The following is a 15,000-nucleotide window of genomic DNA, read 5'->3' as shown; positions in this document are numbered from 1 at the left end:
CACACACACACATAGTCACTCTCTTTCTTACACACACACACGCACATACACACTCACTCACTCACTCTCTCTCTCTCACACACACACACACATACACACACAGAAACAGAAACAGATCCAGGGCTGTGACAAATCACTGCAGGGTAGACAGATGCTACCACGAGGCCAATTACCATATTTCCCCTCTGTTCACCCCGAGCCATTTCTGTAGCGTTTAACATCAGCGCGCTGCTCCGCTCGCTACCGGCAGCGAGTCGCGGACGGCGACTGTTGCTCCCGGGAACAGACAGCCAGCCCCGCACGGTCGCTGCTGAGGGCAAGGCCGCTGACCCCCTGACTAAGGCCGCGAAGGCGAAAGTGAGGCGATCGCGAGCGGACGAGTCCGCCACAGAAAAGCGCATTATTGCGCTATCGGGGTGAAGTTCACTGCTGACTGCGGTAAACGGTACCGGTTCACCTGCCTCACGCGTTAGCGTGAACATATCGCTCTTTTGGCAGCTAGTCCTCTAAACGAGTGCTAAAGTGAGCTTTGCGATGTGAAGCTGGGGCCAAGAAAGACCCGTTGTTGTCTCTGACAAAGGAAAAAAAAAAAAACATTTATTTTAATACTTCATTATAAATATAGTTCATATACTTGGATGTCTAAATCCCTGGGTAGCTGGGTGAGTCATCAGTCTGTAATATTTACTGTACACTTGAGTATCTGTCGAAACAGTTGTTGTTCTTAGACATATTACAAGTGGAAATATCGCCCCCACAGTGCTGGTACACTGACTTTATGCTGATGCCAAAACATAGGAGGAGAAATGCATTTAAAATTTATATATGTTTGTATTAGTTTCTCAGTATAAATATTTTAATGTATTACTGCTGGAGATTCATTTTCATATGCCTGAGAAAATTAGAACAAGAATTCTGTTTAATATATTTTTCACTTAATGGCAAGCTCAACTTATCACAAGAAAATACAAAATTTGCATTGGTACTATATATAATGTATGTATGTATGTATTTTCTGAGTAATCAATATTTGTATAACTTTAAAAATCTTAGGGTGACTTAAGGGTGAACCCACTTAATGAGTAAATACAGCTTTTGTAGTGCATTCCATATTTTCAGATGTGGAATTATCTCTCATAAAAAAAAGAAATACAGGTATATGCGAGAACTACAGCATGTACACTGTAACAAGGGCAGTTAATTTGAGTCATGTTGTCATCCTTTGGAAGCGTTACAACAAGCGTGTAACGCAGTTGCGACGTGACAGTTTTGGGAACGGGTGTTCTAAAGGACCGCCCAGGTTTGATTTTGAAAAGAGAGATGGGGGAGGGGGCGGGGGGTCTTGGGGCGGAAGCCCCTTGCGTCACTTCTAGGATCCTTATTCGTCGGTGTCACGCTGAAAGTGACGCAGAGCTTCTGAGCTCATTAAATGTTAATCAGAAAATCTATTTTCAGATGAGTTCTGGATCGGCCCTGAGGATTTGCTGGAAATGGGGTCCGTACGGACTGCTGGTATTCAGCGCTGCCAGGATACACATTTTACAGTTTATGGTCCACAATGGCTCCAGGCTTTTCATTGTGCTATTATAACAACAACAACAACAACAACAACAATAATAATAAAATGTATGTGTGAAATTATTATTATTATTATTATTATTATTATTATCATTATTATTGCAGCATTTATTGATAGCTTTATTTTTTGCTGATGTACTGCGGACTGTCCTGTTGTAATTGAAAGAAAAGCCCCCCTTATAACTGGGTAAAGTGCTACACAAAGCACAAAGGAAACCTTGCCAAAGTCGCATGGTTCCTCTCCCATCAACTCAAACCTTCAAAAAGTTCAACCTTTTTTGCCCACCTCAAGTAATGACACGTATATGTATAAGGTGCCCGTTTGAATATTACACACACATGTCATTGCTTGTTTGTGGTAGCCAAAAAGCTTGAACTTTAAAAAAAATAAAATTGTCAATGTCTTTTTTGATAATCCTCTTGGAATTTATAGCCACTTGATTCCAGAGGAAATATAAATTATGGAGAATAACATTGTGGTGTCTGTGTGCCTTTTGGTACCTGGCCTCCTAAATGTATTAAAAACTACAGTATGTCCTGATTATGCAAACCAGTATCATCCCTTGTTGTTCTTGTTGTTGTTGTTGTATTCTATGGCAGAAGAGAGGGGGAAAGCAGCGTGTAAACCAGCGAGGGGCTGATGTAAACAATGAGCGCTGGTGGCCTCGTTAGCGTGCACGCAGCCCTGCGCTACACCCTCCGCACGGCCGTCCCTGTTGTCAAAACTCCTGTGACATCACCGGCGTGGCAGTCCCGCGTCCCGACAGGGTCGTTAAAAATGCAAGCGCTCAAACTTGAGTTTTTTTTTTTTTTTTTTTTTTTTTTTTAAAGAATAGCAGCCGGTCCTTTGATGCGGCTTACGCGGCCCTTTTGATGTGAGACGACGGAACGAGACGATGTGCGCAGTGTTCCGAACACGCTGGCCTCGCCGCTAATAAGCTGGGCCCCAAGGCTGCTCTGAACAGGGATGCCACTTGTTTTCAGCCCTCTGCCTTTTCAGTATGCAATGCGGCTTGGAATCGCTTCGCAAAGAATAGTCTTGTTTTTGTTTTTGTTTTTTTTTGTCTGCTAACTTGGCACGGGTTTGGTTGGAAAGCTGATCGGGTGTCTCGCGTTACTACGCGGCAACCGAACAATTACTCGGCTCTGTGGCAATCCCCAACAGCTGCTGTGCTGCTGCGGTGCAGCGGCTAAAAGAACTGGACTGAACCGAAGCGGAGGCTGCAGGTTTGATTCCCGCGCGGGGCACAGCCCTTGCACCCTTGAGCTGGGTGCTTAACCTGTGCAAATACCCAGCTGCGTAAAGGCATAGCATGTAAAAGCAATACGATGTACAAATGTACAAATCACTCTGGATAAGCGTGTCTGCCGGGGAAATAAATTATTTATCCGGCCTCTTCACTGAACTGGAACGGTTTCAAAACAAATAAAGGGTTTCATAAAGTAATTCACTTTCCAAACAATACTTTGCAATCCAAAGTGTTTGTTATAAAATAATTTTTAAAAGACAACAAAATGGAGAAATAAAATAGAGGTTAAAAATTGCAACAACATTCAAAAAAAACAGTGTTAGTTATAATATTCAGTAAGTCTATAGCCACGACTTCTGCGGTACATATATACTGTAAGACATATTAAACAATACTTTTCCTTCCAGAATTAACGTTACATCGCTCTGGAGGGTTTCTTTTCTTATGATAACATAAATTGGTCCTTAACACTTAATCTAAAAAAGATACAATGGAAGTTACAAGAAAAAAGAGGAACAAAAACATTAAACAATAAAAACAGGCTGTGGGCCATGTGTTAGCACTGAACACCACAACATGGGCAAGTCAACACATTGTGGTCTTTGGGCTAGAACGAAATCAAACAATTAGCAAAAGAGGTCAAAGATGACTATTCGCTGGAAATCAGATTTATCTTTCGGATTCATCAGCCAAAAATGTGAATATTCAAATAAGATCCCAATTACTGCTTATTTTGTTGTTGGCTAAGATCAACAAATTGAGTTTTTTTTAAGTTGATAAATGAATAAAACTACGATAATATCAAGTAATGTAAAAAGTAACGATTCTCATAAATAAAGGATTTGAATTCTTAGAATGGATGTGTTACCTCTGATATTCTGCTGTATAACATTTTGGCAGCTTCTCATCACAGATGGTTGTGATGTGGAGCATTTACGACGGACTCAAGAGTGAGTTCCCGTGCATTTTGCAAAACAGTCCGTTAAGTTGTATTCCAGCGAAATGCACAAGCAAATGTAATGTCCTTTTTTTTCGTGCAAGCTGTTCAGCGTGATTCATATTTTCACCATTTGTGTCTGCTTGCTCTTGGGGATTCAGTTTCTTTTTGGCAGGATCCTGGGCTTGTAAAAGACCCAGAATTGGCCTGGGAAAGCGGTTTTTGAAGCCTCAAACCAATCAGAAACCTTTTTTGCTCACTGCTCAACAAGTCAGGGTCCAGACCTGATCACGCCCCCTGCAGTATCTGAGCCTGACTCCTTCCTTCTAGAGTGTCTTGGGCAAGATTTTGCTGCCAAGGATTTTGGGCCCCGTGTACAGATATCACATTGATCCACACCACCCCAGGCCCATCCCTGTACTATTTCTGCGCAATTTTTGAGGGACCATTGGAATCACCCTAACCCAAATAAACCGACTACAGTAAGACTTACACTAATAAGGAGTTATGAGCTTATAGAGTATTTAGTGAATTTAAGGCATTCAAGTGAAAGAACACCAGTTAAAAAGAGGAATCGCCCACCTCCCATTCGCATGCTGTATACCATTTGCATTCATGTAAAAAACAGGAACTGACTACAGTAAGACAAAAATAATTTTAAAATATCAAGTGCTTGTGTCTGTTCCTTTTCTCTTTTCCTTTTTTTTTAAGATGGTAATTCTTCTGCAGTAAGGCGTATCCTGTATTTATGTGTTAAGATTTCATTATGCTGTAGGTTTATTAATATCTTTAAATCTGAAGTTTGCTATTCTACCTATTGATTTCCTACTGAGCGCATAAGAACCCCACTTCACAAAAACTGTCATTAACTCAATGAGTCACTGGACTGATTGAAAGGTAATTATTGCATTGTGTGGGCATGTGCTTTACACTTACTGTAGTTTCACAAGGAATGTTAAAGAGGGGGTGTCAAGAGTTGGGAAGAAATCAGTGGAACAGAAAATACCCCCTCCCCACTCCCAACCACATCCCCCCCAAACACCCCAGTCTTACCAGCCCTTGTTGAGGGGGAGTTGGGAAGAAATCAGTGGGACAGAAAATACGCCCTCCCCACTCCCAACCACATCCCCCCCAAACACCCCAGTCTTACCAGCCCTCCACTGAAAGTCCCATAGAGATGAACACAAGAGAATGTTTGAAACTCACAAATGCTCTTGACTCAACAAAAGTGTGTACACATTTAAGCATCTGAATCATTCATTGATTGGAATAATAGAGATATTATTTATACATTGAGTTCCCCGGTAGTGCTGAGCCATGGCCCTTTTTAAAAACTAAATAAATTGCGACTCTTTTTTGTTCAATGGTCAATTTTTCCTCAGGGATAAAAAAGAGCTAAATAAGGTCTGTTTGTGTTTGCAGTTTCCTGGTTTCATCCTTCGGTTGGGCTATATGATTTATGTCCCCAGCAGGCATCCTTATTTAGTCCCAGTGTCCTCACAATAATGTTAGTGGAAGGTTTTGTCTGTGTTATAACATTGCCACTACTGTACATGGCAGCAACATTGCGAGAGCGTTTTGTGTTCGCTGACTCTGAGGTTCATGTGTTTGAGGGGGAGGGGGAGGGGGAGGGGTGGGGGGGGTGTGGGGGGGGGGCGGGTTCTGCTACAGCCAGGATCGACGGTGAGGTGTGCCACTGCTGTTGTGCCCGTGAGCGAGGCGCTTAATCCCTGCAGCCTCAGTAAATACCCCGCCGTATAAATGGATAAAGAGCCGCGTCAGTCCCCCGGGAGAGGCATGTCCTCCGATGCAGAAGAACAGTCATTGGAGGGGCGGTGCGCTCCTGGACAATGCAGCCGCGCTTCTGCGCAGCTCTTGTGTTGACACTTGTGTTAAATTACAGACGGTGGATCTAACTCCGCGCAGCGTGCGCGCGTCAAGATCCGTGGGAGGAGAACGCAGACCGACATGCATTTCCATAATTTTAAGGGGGAAAGGTTGAGTTTGCTGACAAATATTTCTGTTTCATGTAGCATTATAATTTTGAGTGTCTGTCGATATTTAACGTACTTGAAATTTGGTGGGGGGTTTGTCAGTTAAAAACCTTCGTTTGTCAGAGTAATGCCGTAATACTCTTCAGTCTGCCCCTCCAGTGCTGGCTGTCTGGAAACCCGCCTAACAGGCAGACGTTTGAGTGTGGGAACGTGGTGGTTTTAGAATCGTTACGCTTCCGTGGTTTGATGGGCCCTATTTTCTTTCTCACTGCTTGGTGTGATCCGTGATTCCCTGCGTGGTGGTTATTAACATGAAACAAGACAATTGAGAACAAAGGGAATTAAGATCTCACAAGGTTGATAAAGAGAACCTTGAACAAAGAGAGCCCTATCCTTCCAGATACACAATAAGGAAATATAATTAATGCAAATGTTCTAGATAATGGGGTTCTTTGTTGATTGCCTGGAAGTGTTTCAGCCTAATCTGGATCTAATTCATAAATGTGTCTCACATGGAAACATAAGTTATTTAATCACAAATGAATTTGACAACTATGAAAAGTGCTTTTACTGTATCAAATGGCAAATTATTATTAATTCAGTGCAGGTGATTGGCTCAGTAATTGCAGCAATCTTGCTCATGATGATAATCTTTCTTATCAGAGTTTTTGGGTTTAGTTATTGAACTATAGGAGTAATTTATCTATTTAAATGTTTCTATGAGTGATTGAATCACACTATGCCTACCAATGCAGGGTACATTTCTATAGTACAGTATATTGTGTTGTAATTTGTCATTTCTGCTTGTTTGTCTAAACAAATACCAGGGGAAAAAACAGGGATTCCTGTGCTATGAATATGACCAGTAGTCGAGCATCATAAGACAATGCATCCACCGAAGAACCTTTGAGTAAAACCTTTTATATTTATGTATTTGTTAATTCATATATTTCATTTATTTTATTTTATTTACTTTATTTCACTTACAGAAAATACCTTGATTTTTGGCAAGGTATCATACAAATAAAGTGTGATACGTATTCTGAAGCATGTAATATGGTCTGAGAGTTGGTTATGTAAACGGCTGTAACCAAAATAAATGGTAGATACTAATACATAAAGATAACACATGCATTATGAGGAATGGGGTTTTTATAAACATACCAATACTTTAAATTATTGTTTTATTTAACATGGAAGTGTTATTTATACAAGAACATTTTAGAGATGACACTTGTACCAATATTCTCTTCAGTTTATGTTGTTTTATTTTTTCTGCAAAAAATTCTTGGAAAATTTTTGGGTCTGTGTATCTACAAGGAGTTACAGTGTCAGTATTTTCAGACTGAAGGACTTCACATCCATAACACCCTTTAAATCAATTCCTTTGTTATGGCATCTTTTTTAACTGCAGAAACATATCTGCATGTTGATTCATGTGGACATTAAGTTATTTCATAGATATATTTAAAAATTTTAAATCTTAGTTAAATAAATTTACCATGTAGTCTCCCATTTCCTAATAAACCTGCTTGGGTAGAGGCAGAGGCCCGTGGGGTGTTCCAGTCCAAGCTTCACGCAGTGCTGGGTACTCCAGCACTGTAGTCCAGGGCTGCCTGGCTCTGTTCCTGGACACCTACCCTCCTGTAGGCTTTCACTCCAACCCTAACAAAGCGCACCTCATTAAACAGCTAGAGCAGGGCTGCCCAAACCTGTTCCTGGAGATCTACAGTCCTGTTTTCACTCCAGCCCCAACAAAGCACTCTGCATTCAACAGCTAGAGATCTCATTGAGCAGCTAATTAATAGAATTGGATGTGCCAAATTAGGGTTCAGATAACAACCTACAGGATGGTCGATCTCCCGGAAGAGGGTTGAGCAGCCCTGTTGTAGTCTTTGCACCAGTGATACTCAAAGCTGCCCCTCGAGGCCAGTAATTTTCATTCTTCCCCTCTAATCATGACTGATTTAAACCTGGGGCACCAGTTGAGTTAAATCTCTGGCCAATCAGAGGCATTAATTGTGTAATTACAGAAAACCAGCAGCACTGCTGGCCTTGAGGGCCAAACTTGAGTATCCCTGCTCTAGACTGTAGCCAAATGTTGAGCATAGATGGTCTGAATGGCCTCCTTTTCTCATTATGGACTTCAATGTTTGTATTGTTTGCTTTGCATGATTGGCAGGCTTGTTTAGGTCCTTGTTGCCCTTGTGCTAAAAGAGGATTTGTGTTTTCCACAGCTCCAGGGATCGTTGAGGAGGAAGATTGAGGGGCAACCGCAAGGATACACCCCCAAGCAGAATGGCCTCTCCACCAGCCCCTTTGGCTCGGACTTCAAGCGACTACGCATGGAGGGCGGCGTTTCGGGACACGGCGGCTGCGCATTCAGCAACGGTCAACCCCACCAGGCCCTGCAGAGCGCCATGGCGACGGGCCACGCCCTGCAGGCGAAGGAGGGCAACCTGATGGCCCACTCGACGCAGGGTGACCGCTTCGCCCAGACACTGAGGGAGATGAAGAAGGAGCCGGGGGAGGTCCTGCACTCCTGCGGCCGCCTGTCGTCCACTGGAGCCGGAGCCTCGGTCTTCGACTTCAAAGACGAGGGTGGAGGCCAGCTCGACCCCGAGCTCCAGGACCTGTTCGACGAGCTCACCAAGTCGGTGCCCTCGCTGGACGACCTGGAGTTCGACAAGATCCTGAAGCAGGAAGACAACGATGCCTTCCACCTGGAGCTGGGACGTCCCGCCTCGGCCGGAGGGGGGAAACCGGGCTGCCCTCAGCTGCACAAGGTCGTGAAGTCTGAGTACTCCCCTCCAGGGTTCTGCCAAACCTCCGGGACTTTACAGCAGCTCCGGCCCGCATCCGCTGGCCCCGCCTTCTCAATGGCCAATGCGTCCCCCGTCAGCGGAGCTCCTAAAACCACCTCGGGAGGGGCCTCCAGATCCCTGGCCCCTTGGCAGGAGGTGTCCCACGCAGAGCAGCTGAAGCAAATGGCAGCCAATCAGCTGCCTGCAGCCCTAATGCACCACCCGCACCACCACCAGCAGAGCCAAGCCAGGACCGCGGCCAACTGGTCACCCGCCATGGCCGCCTCTCACCCCTCTCCCGGCTCTTTCGGCCAGGAGAAGGTCCCGAGCCCCGTCTCTATCCACCCCTCCCTAAACAGCCAGGCTAAAGGAATGAACCACTGCCTCTTTAAGCCCAACGGGCACGGGCCCGCCCGCGTGGACATGAGCGGCCTCAGCAAGCCCATGCTGCATTTCAGCCCCAAGGCCCATTCAGCCGGGGGCCCGCAGGTCGCCCGCGCAGCCGGGCCCCAGGGCAAGCAGCAGCCGCCACCACCACCGCCATCGCAGCAGCAGCAGCCTGGCCAAGGCCAGAACCAGCATCGCACGTCCCCAAACTTCCCCAACCCCATGCTTCCGGTCCCCACGTCCCCATGCCTGCAGCCCAAGTCCCAGCCTCTGAAGATGCCGCCAAACTCACACGGACCAGGTCTCCATTTCACGCTGGCTCAGCAAAGACAGGTAATACGGCCTGGCCTGCGTGGCTCGAAGTGAGAACAGGGCTCAGTAATGGATAGAGAGTTGAGCCTATATATTATGGAATGAAGCGTCGTGTGTTCATTTTACATACTTTCGGTAAGAACTAGCATTGATTCCTTCATCGTAGGGATTTTTGTTGATCTGCAAAGATGTGAAATGTAATCAGAGATTCAGAGGTACCACTGCGAAGCTCGGCATGGGGGTGTCAGATTGTGTGGGTAGCGTCTTTTTATAACCTGCAGGCGGACTGAGGGAAAGAAAAGCATTTGCATTATCAAAGTGCAAAAGCACAGCGTGTATTCTACAAGATAGGCACTTGCTGTTAAGGTTGCAGTTTGCTTGCTTGTGGAAGCGGAGTTTATTGGTTGAGCTGTTTGATTTTTCTTTTTTTTTCTTTTTTATTGTTTTTTTTTTATTTAAAAGAGCCTTCAAGGCATCCCGACAGTGTGAAATCGGTCTGAACAGAAGTGTCACAGTGCAAATCAGAGTATTTGTCTTCCGGCAGTCCTGGACGGTCTCGGATGGTCCCCTGTGGTTCTGAAGTGTAGATTGTGAAGGGTATATGCGTTGGAGTCTCACAGCCCTGAGGCCCAATTAAACCAGCCTATAGCTGACTTTTAGGTTGCTTTGGCAATACTGCCGGCTACATGCTCTTTTTTTATTACATTTATTTTATTTTGTATTGTTTTTATCTCGTTAGAGATGGTAACCATGCCCCTGAACCGGATACCTTTGCACGCCACTCTCCATTCGCTGTTCTGGCCCCAGCCGGTCCTAATTAGTGCCCCTGAGCGCTGTGAGAGTAGACAGGCGCGTTGTCCTGGTGCCTGTGATCGGGGAGAGAAAGACTCGCTCTGCCGCGGAGCCTTCTCCCGGCGTTCCTCCCTGTCAGACTCCGCCCTCGGGCCAGGCCGCAGGCGGCGAGGCACCAGCGCCTTCGACTCCGCCCCCGAACGCCAAGCGTCTGTCTCGCCAGCTCCTCTCGTCTCCGCCCACATTCCTTGTTGTTGTTCTGTCATCGTGTGACACGTGGGGGGGGGGGGGGATGGTCCAGTGGAGGGGGCTCCTGAATATGCGTATCCCCCCGTAAAGCGGATCCGTTGTCGCCGTCGTCGTAGTCGGCGACGATGGCGACGACGAGGGAGCGAGGCCAATTAAAACGCGCCGTTTCTAATTTCTCGGGCTGTCACGGCGGCTTCCTGTCAGCGCTCGGATTTGCACAACAGGATTTGCTAATTGGAGGCTGCTCGCTACCAGCGACAAGTCGCGGAGAGTGACGATAATCCGCTTTAGCCTGCTGCAGGAGGCTGGAACGCCGATTTGCTATGATTGGAAAGATATAAAAATTGTCCTCGGTTAATTTCTTCATTGTGATCTTTCTTCTTTCTTTGCTGGAAGTGATGTCTGTCGTGTTCTCTGAACTAGGCTTTAACCGCAAGGAGTGCTCTTTGACCGCTGAGAGTGGAGAGCTCTTAAACATAGCGTTGTAGGTCTGAATCACTGGTGCCTCTATCCAGGCTTTTTAGCGAAGGTCTTTACCCAAAAGGAGTACTACTAATTGAATGGAAATGGGCATATTCCAAGCAAACGATACAGTTTTTTCTACAAAAGTAAGTGTTTGATATGTCATCAGGGTTATAGCAAACTCTTACAGGGCATTGCATGTAACAATTTGTAAGATGCTTTTGCTTTTAGATGTTTTTTTTCGATATCAGTCCAATATCGGTTATTGATTTTGCTCTCAGAATTTCCATCCCAGCATTACTTCTCTAAACCTCCTTCCTAGCCACACACACAGATGCCACATTGTCCAGGAAATATGGCAGCAATCCCGATAAGCCGGTGATACATTTTTTTGGACAGTCTGCCCTCCTTTTGTAGTTCTTTTTTTTTTGCATTTTATCCAGACTGGGGTAAAGCAGAGAGGGTTAACAGACTGAGATGGGATCACAGTGGTCATGGCAGGGAATCAAACCCGCAACCGCAGAGGAGAAATTATTATATGGCATGACGGTCAGCCACCCGACAGACTGTGCCGCACACGTCGCCAGTGATGCATCTTTTTTTGTTTCAGTTAATCTTTGATTTTTGTGTAGTCCCCGATACAGGTTTTTGCTCATGAATTCATAATGCATAATGCCCATTTTCCAGAGGGAGCTGCAAAAACAGGGGAAAAAAAACACAATTAAGTAAATAAAAACGGAAAATTATTCCCCAGCACCCATAAAAGGCAGTCAAGCTGAACTCTTGGAAAATAACAGGATGCAGCAGAGAATAGCTCAATAAACACAAACATATTGGGGAAAATAAGATGCCAGTTTTAAGGCTAACAGGGTGCCTAAGGCCCAGTGATGGACAGTTTTAATGTTGCACACATGCATTCACCCATAAAGACACCCTGAATTCACTTAGAAGACCAGCAGAGTCAGCACATTTAGACACTTATCTCAGAATCATCAAGATTTAAATAGCGCATTATAGTAATACAGTGTTAAAGCAGAAGCACGCGGTAATGATTGTTTTAGCGCACCCATAGTGCATAACACTGGTCCTTAAGATAAATATCTACTGATGATAAATGCCTTTTAATGTACACTGAGCCTAATAACAGTATATGACAGCAGCAATACCTTATGAAAAGCGGACGTGTTAATAGCACAAACTGTGGAGCTCCACACTATACTGTTTTAATTAAATGGCATAAAACCTTTGGTATATTTGATAATAAAACCAGACGATAGTATCTTCATTAGAGGTGAGAGGAATGAAATTGTTTTATGGTCAGGTCCGCATTAAATATGCATTTTTATTACCGTAACTGTTTGAATGCTGGGAAATTTAGAAACCACAGAGGTAGCTGTGGAGTTTCCAACTAAGCATTGTTTCAAGCCAAAGCCTAAAGTCATGTTTAAGGGGACGTTTCCCCTCACTATAATAGTGGTGATAACTGTATTCTGTAGGAATTTCAGCAACGTCTAAAGGGCTGTAGTATTTCAGGTGATAATTTGACCCGCCTCTGGTTGCAGGGGTTGAAGCGTTGGTTTTAAACTGGAGGAAGCGGACCTGCGGTGATAGAGCCCTCTTTCTCTCAGGGTGGTCAGTAGGGGGTTAAGTGCTGAGGCCAGGGTGGTATGGAAGGCAAATGGCTGCTCTGGAAGGGGGGGGGGGGGGTGGGCGGATGGGTAAGCTTCTCCTTCCCACAGTGAGCTGAATTAGTAATGCTATGGAAAGAAAGGTCTCCAAACTATGCCACAGTCCCCCTCTGGAACTCCAGCCAGGAACCCGGTATGCCCTCCCACATGGAAAAGCTGGCTGCATGAAGTAAAAAAAAATATATATATATACATATATATTTATATATCTTTTTTAAATATAAGAGAGTGCTTCCGTGGCACGTCGGCTTGGGTTTATCAGACTCAGAGGCAAACAAGGAAAGCACGGACGCGTGTCATAACCCGGTTCTGTTGTATTGTTCTGCAATTCAGTTTGATTTGATTGTTGCATTACATTACGGTTGGTGCTCTTATCCAGAGCAACTTACACAACGTTCTCATTTTTATATAGTGTCAGTTATTGCAGGATATATTAGTGAAACAATTCAGGTTGGGCACCTTGCTTAAGGGTTTAATGACATTGTCCTACCTGGGAATCAATCACACACACACACAGACATGCACACACACGCGCACACACACGCACACACAATCTGCAGAGAAGCGATGACATTCCTGAGCTCGCATCTCACTGTTGTGGAGTTGATCCTGATTGACAGCATTTCAGGGCTCTACAGAGGCCTTCTCTTTAACATGGTAATGGTTTCCTTCTTTCAGAGCAGTCTCTGTGCTTAAAGGACCCCTAAGTACTGTAACTTTATCCTTCAAAGAACGGAGTGTAGAAGTTTAATCATTGTTGTGAGCGCTAGTACTGAGGGAACTAGAGGAATGTTGCATGAGGTGAAGTCCTAGCGGCTTTTAGATCAAGTAGAAACTATTCAAACCCCCGTGCTGCGTATTCTTTCTAATAACCAGCAATGATCTAACCCAGTGGTAATTCAACAACTGTGCCTGATGAGATTAATGCTGTTGCACACAATTCCTCCTTGAAGATTCAGGCAATATAACAGGCAAGGGAAATAGGCCTGGATTAATTCTGTCTCAAAAAAACACCCCAGTCTCCCTCTCCCCCCCCCCCCCCCGCCCCCCTCTCTCCCTTTTCTCCCTCCCTGTTTCTCTGTCTTTGTCTCTTTCTTTCTATCTCTATGTAGCTCTTTCTCTCTCTCGTCTCTCGTTTCTCAGACAGGTCTGTGTTGCATATTGCTGCTGCTAAATGCAGCTGTGAAATCATTCCTCAGTATGTCTGGAGAGTAGGAGCTGAATTGAATCGGACAAGTAGTGTGTTTAATCCTGGGAGGGTTTTTTTTTTTTCTGAAGCCTGTCGAATATTGCTTGGTTTGACATGCCCAGCATTTCCCATTCCCTCTCTACCCAAATAAAGTTGGCGCATTCTTTAATCTTTCAAGAAACATAATCCAAAAAATTAAACACAAAGTATGAAAATAAAGCATCATAAAAATAATTGCTATAATAACATTCACGCACCGGCTGCACCTGTTTACGCATTGTGGTAAAGCCTTCACAGACGGTCCAGCATAGCCTTCAGTGCTCTGTGGGTTAACATGGAGGAGTCGCTTTAATGGTGTACGCTATGGCTTGATGTGTTGATAAAGTGGATGATAACTGGGTTGACAGAGAACAGAACAATGCAGTGTCCCACCTTTTTCTGCATGGGCAATCCGAGGTACGTACAGTTTTAGTGCTGATCATCCGTAGCCCCCCTCCCCCTCCCCCTCCCCAGTCTTTGTTGGAGTGTTGCTGACGTGTGTGGGAAATGAGTGGGGGGGGGAGAGGGGGTGCCATGTTCTTTAATAGCGCTGTGTGCAGAGGACCCGTTTCCTGGGAAAGGGCTCGTCTGCCAAGTTCGAGATGCCGAGGACCGTCCCTGGGGACGGCGTCCGGGCTGCAGTCTGGGAGGAAGTTTAGCGTGAGAGTATAAGGCTAGGCATGGATCACGGTCAGCCCCCGCTGCTGTCCAACAGCACCCTGGGAAGGAGGCTAAATCACAGCAGCACATGTGGCCTTAATTTAAAGCACACCCCCCCCCCCCAAAACATGCACACACGCACTCACACGCACGCACACACACACTCACTCACACACAAGCACACTCACACGCACGCACACACACACACACACACACACACAGACGGTGGTAGTACGTGCAGAAAAGGTACTTTGTGTCCAGCCACGATGACAAAGAGGAGGGTGCAGATGTCATCTTTACAAGGCTTCCCCCCCTTAATTGAGCTTTTTATACAGCAGAGAGGCGGCATTAGCCAGCTGATGTCACAGCTGATGTCACACACAGTCTGGCTGCGAACCGAATGTGTTAAAGAAGCAGTTATGCTTTCAGTTCAGGGTGTCACAGCACTGCAGCCTTCTGACATCTGAGCCATTCACATACGTTTCTGAATATAAATGTGTTTTTCTTATTTATATAAAATCATGCTTACAACTACATGTGTAATACAGTTTAATAGCTGGTCACTACAGAGAGGTGTACCTTGGCAACACACCCCTCCTCATGATCCTCCTTCCCTACCCCTAACCGCCCACCCTACACACACACACATGCATGGAGGT

At 45.2% G+C, this 15,000-nt stretch overlaps 1 protein-coding gene across 1 annotated transcript in view; it reads left to right on the top strand.

Moving 5' to 3' along the window:
• LOC118210325 (mastermind-like protein 2) overlaps positions 1-15,000 on the top strand; it is a 64,449-nt gene that overhangs the window by 38,830 nt on the left and 10,619 nt on the right. The window contains exon 2 of the mRNA XM_035386418.1: positions 7,997-9,283. Coding sequence (XP_035242309.1) covers positions 7,997-9,283 — 1,287 coding nt within the window. The remainder of the gene's footprint in view (positions 1-7,996; positions 9,284-15,000) is intronic.

The sequence above is a fragment of the Anguilla anguilla genome, chromosome 12, assembly GCF_013347855.1.
Source record: "Anguilla anguilla isolate fAngAng1 chromosome 12, fAngAng1.pri, whole genome shotgun sequence".
Lineage (NCBI taxonomy): Eukaryota > Metazoa > Chordata > Actinopteri > Anguilliformes > Anguillidae > Anguilla > Anguilla anguilla.
This window is presented reverse-complemented; position numbering and strand designations above follow the sequence as displayed.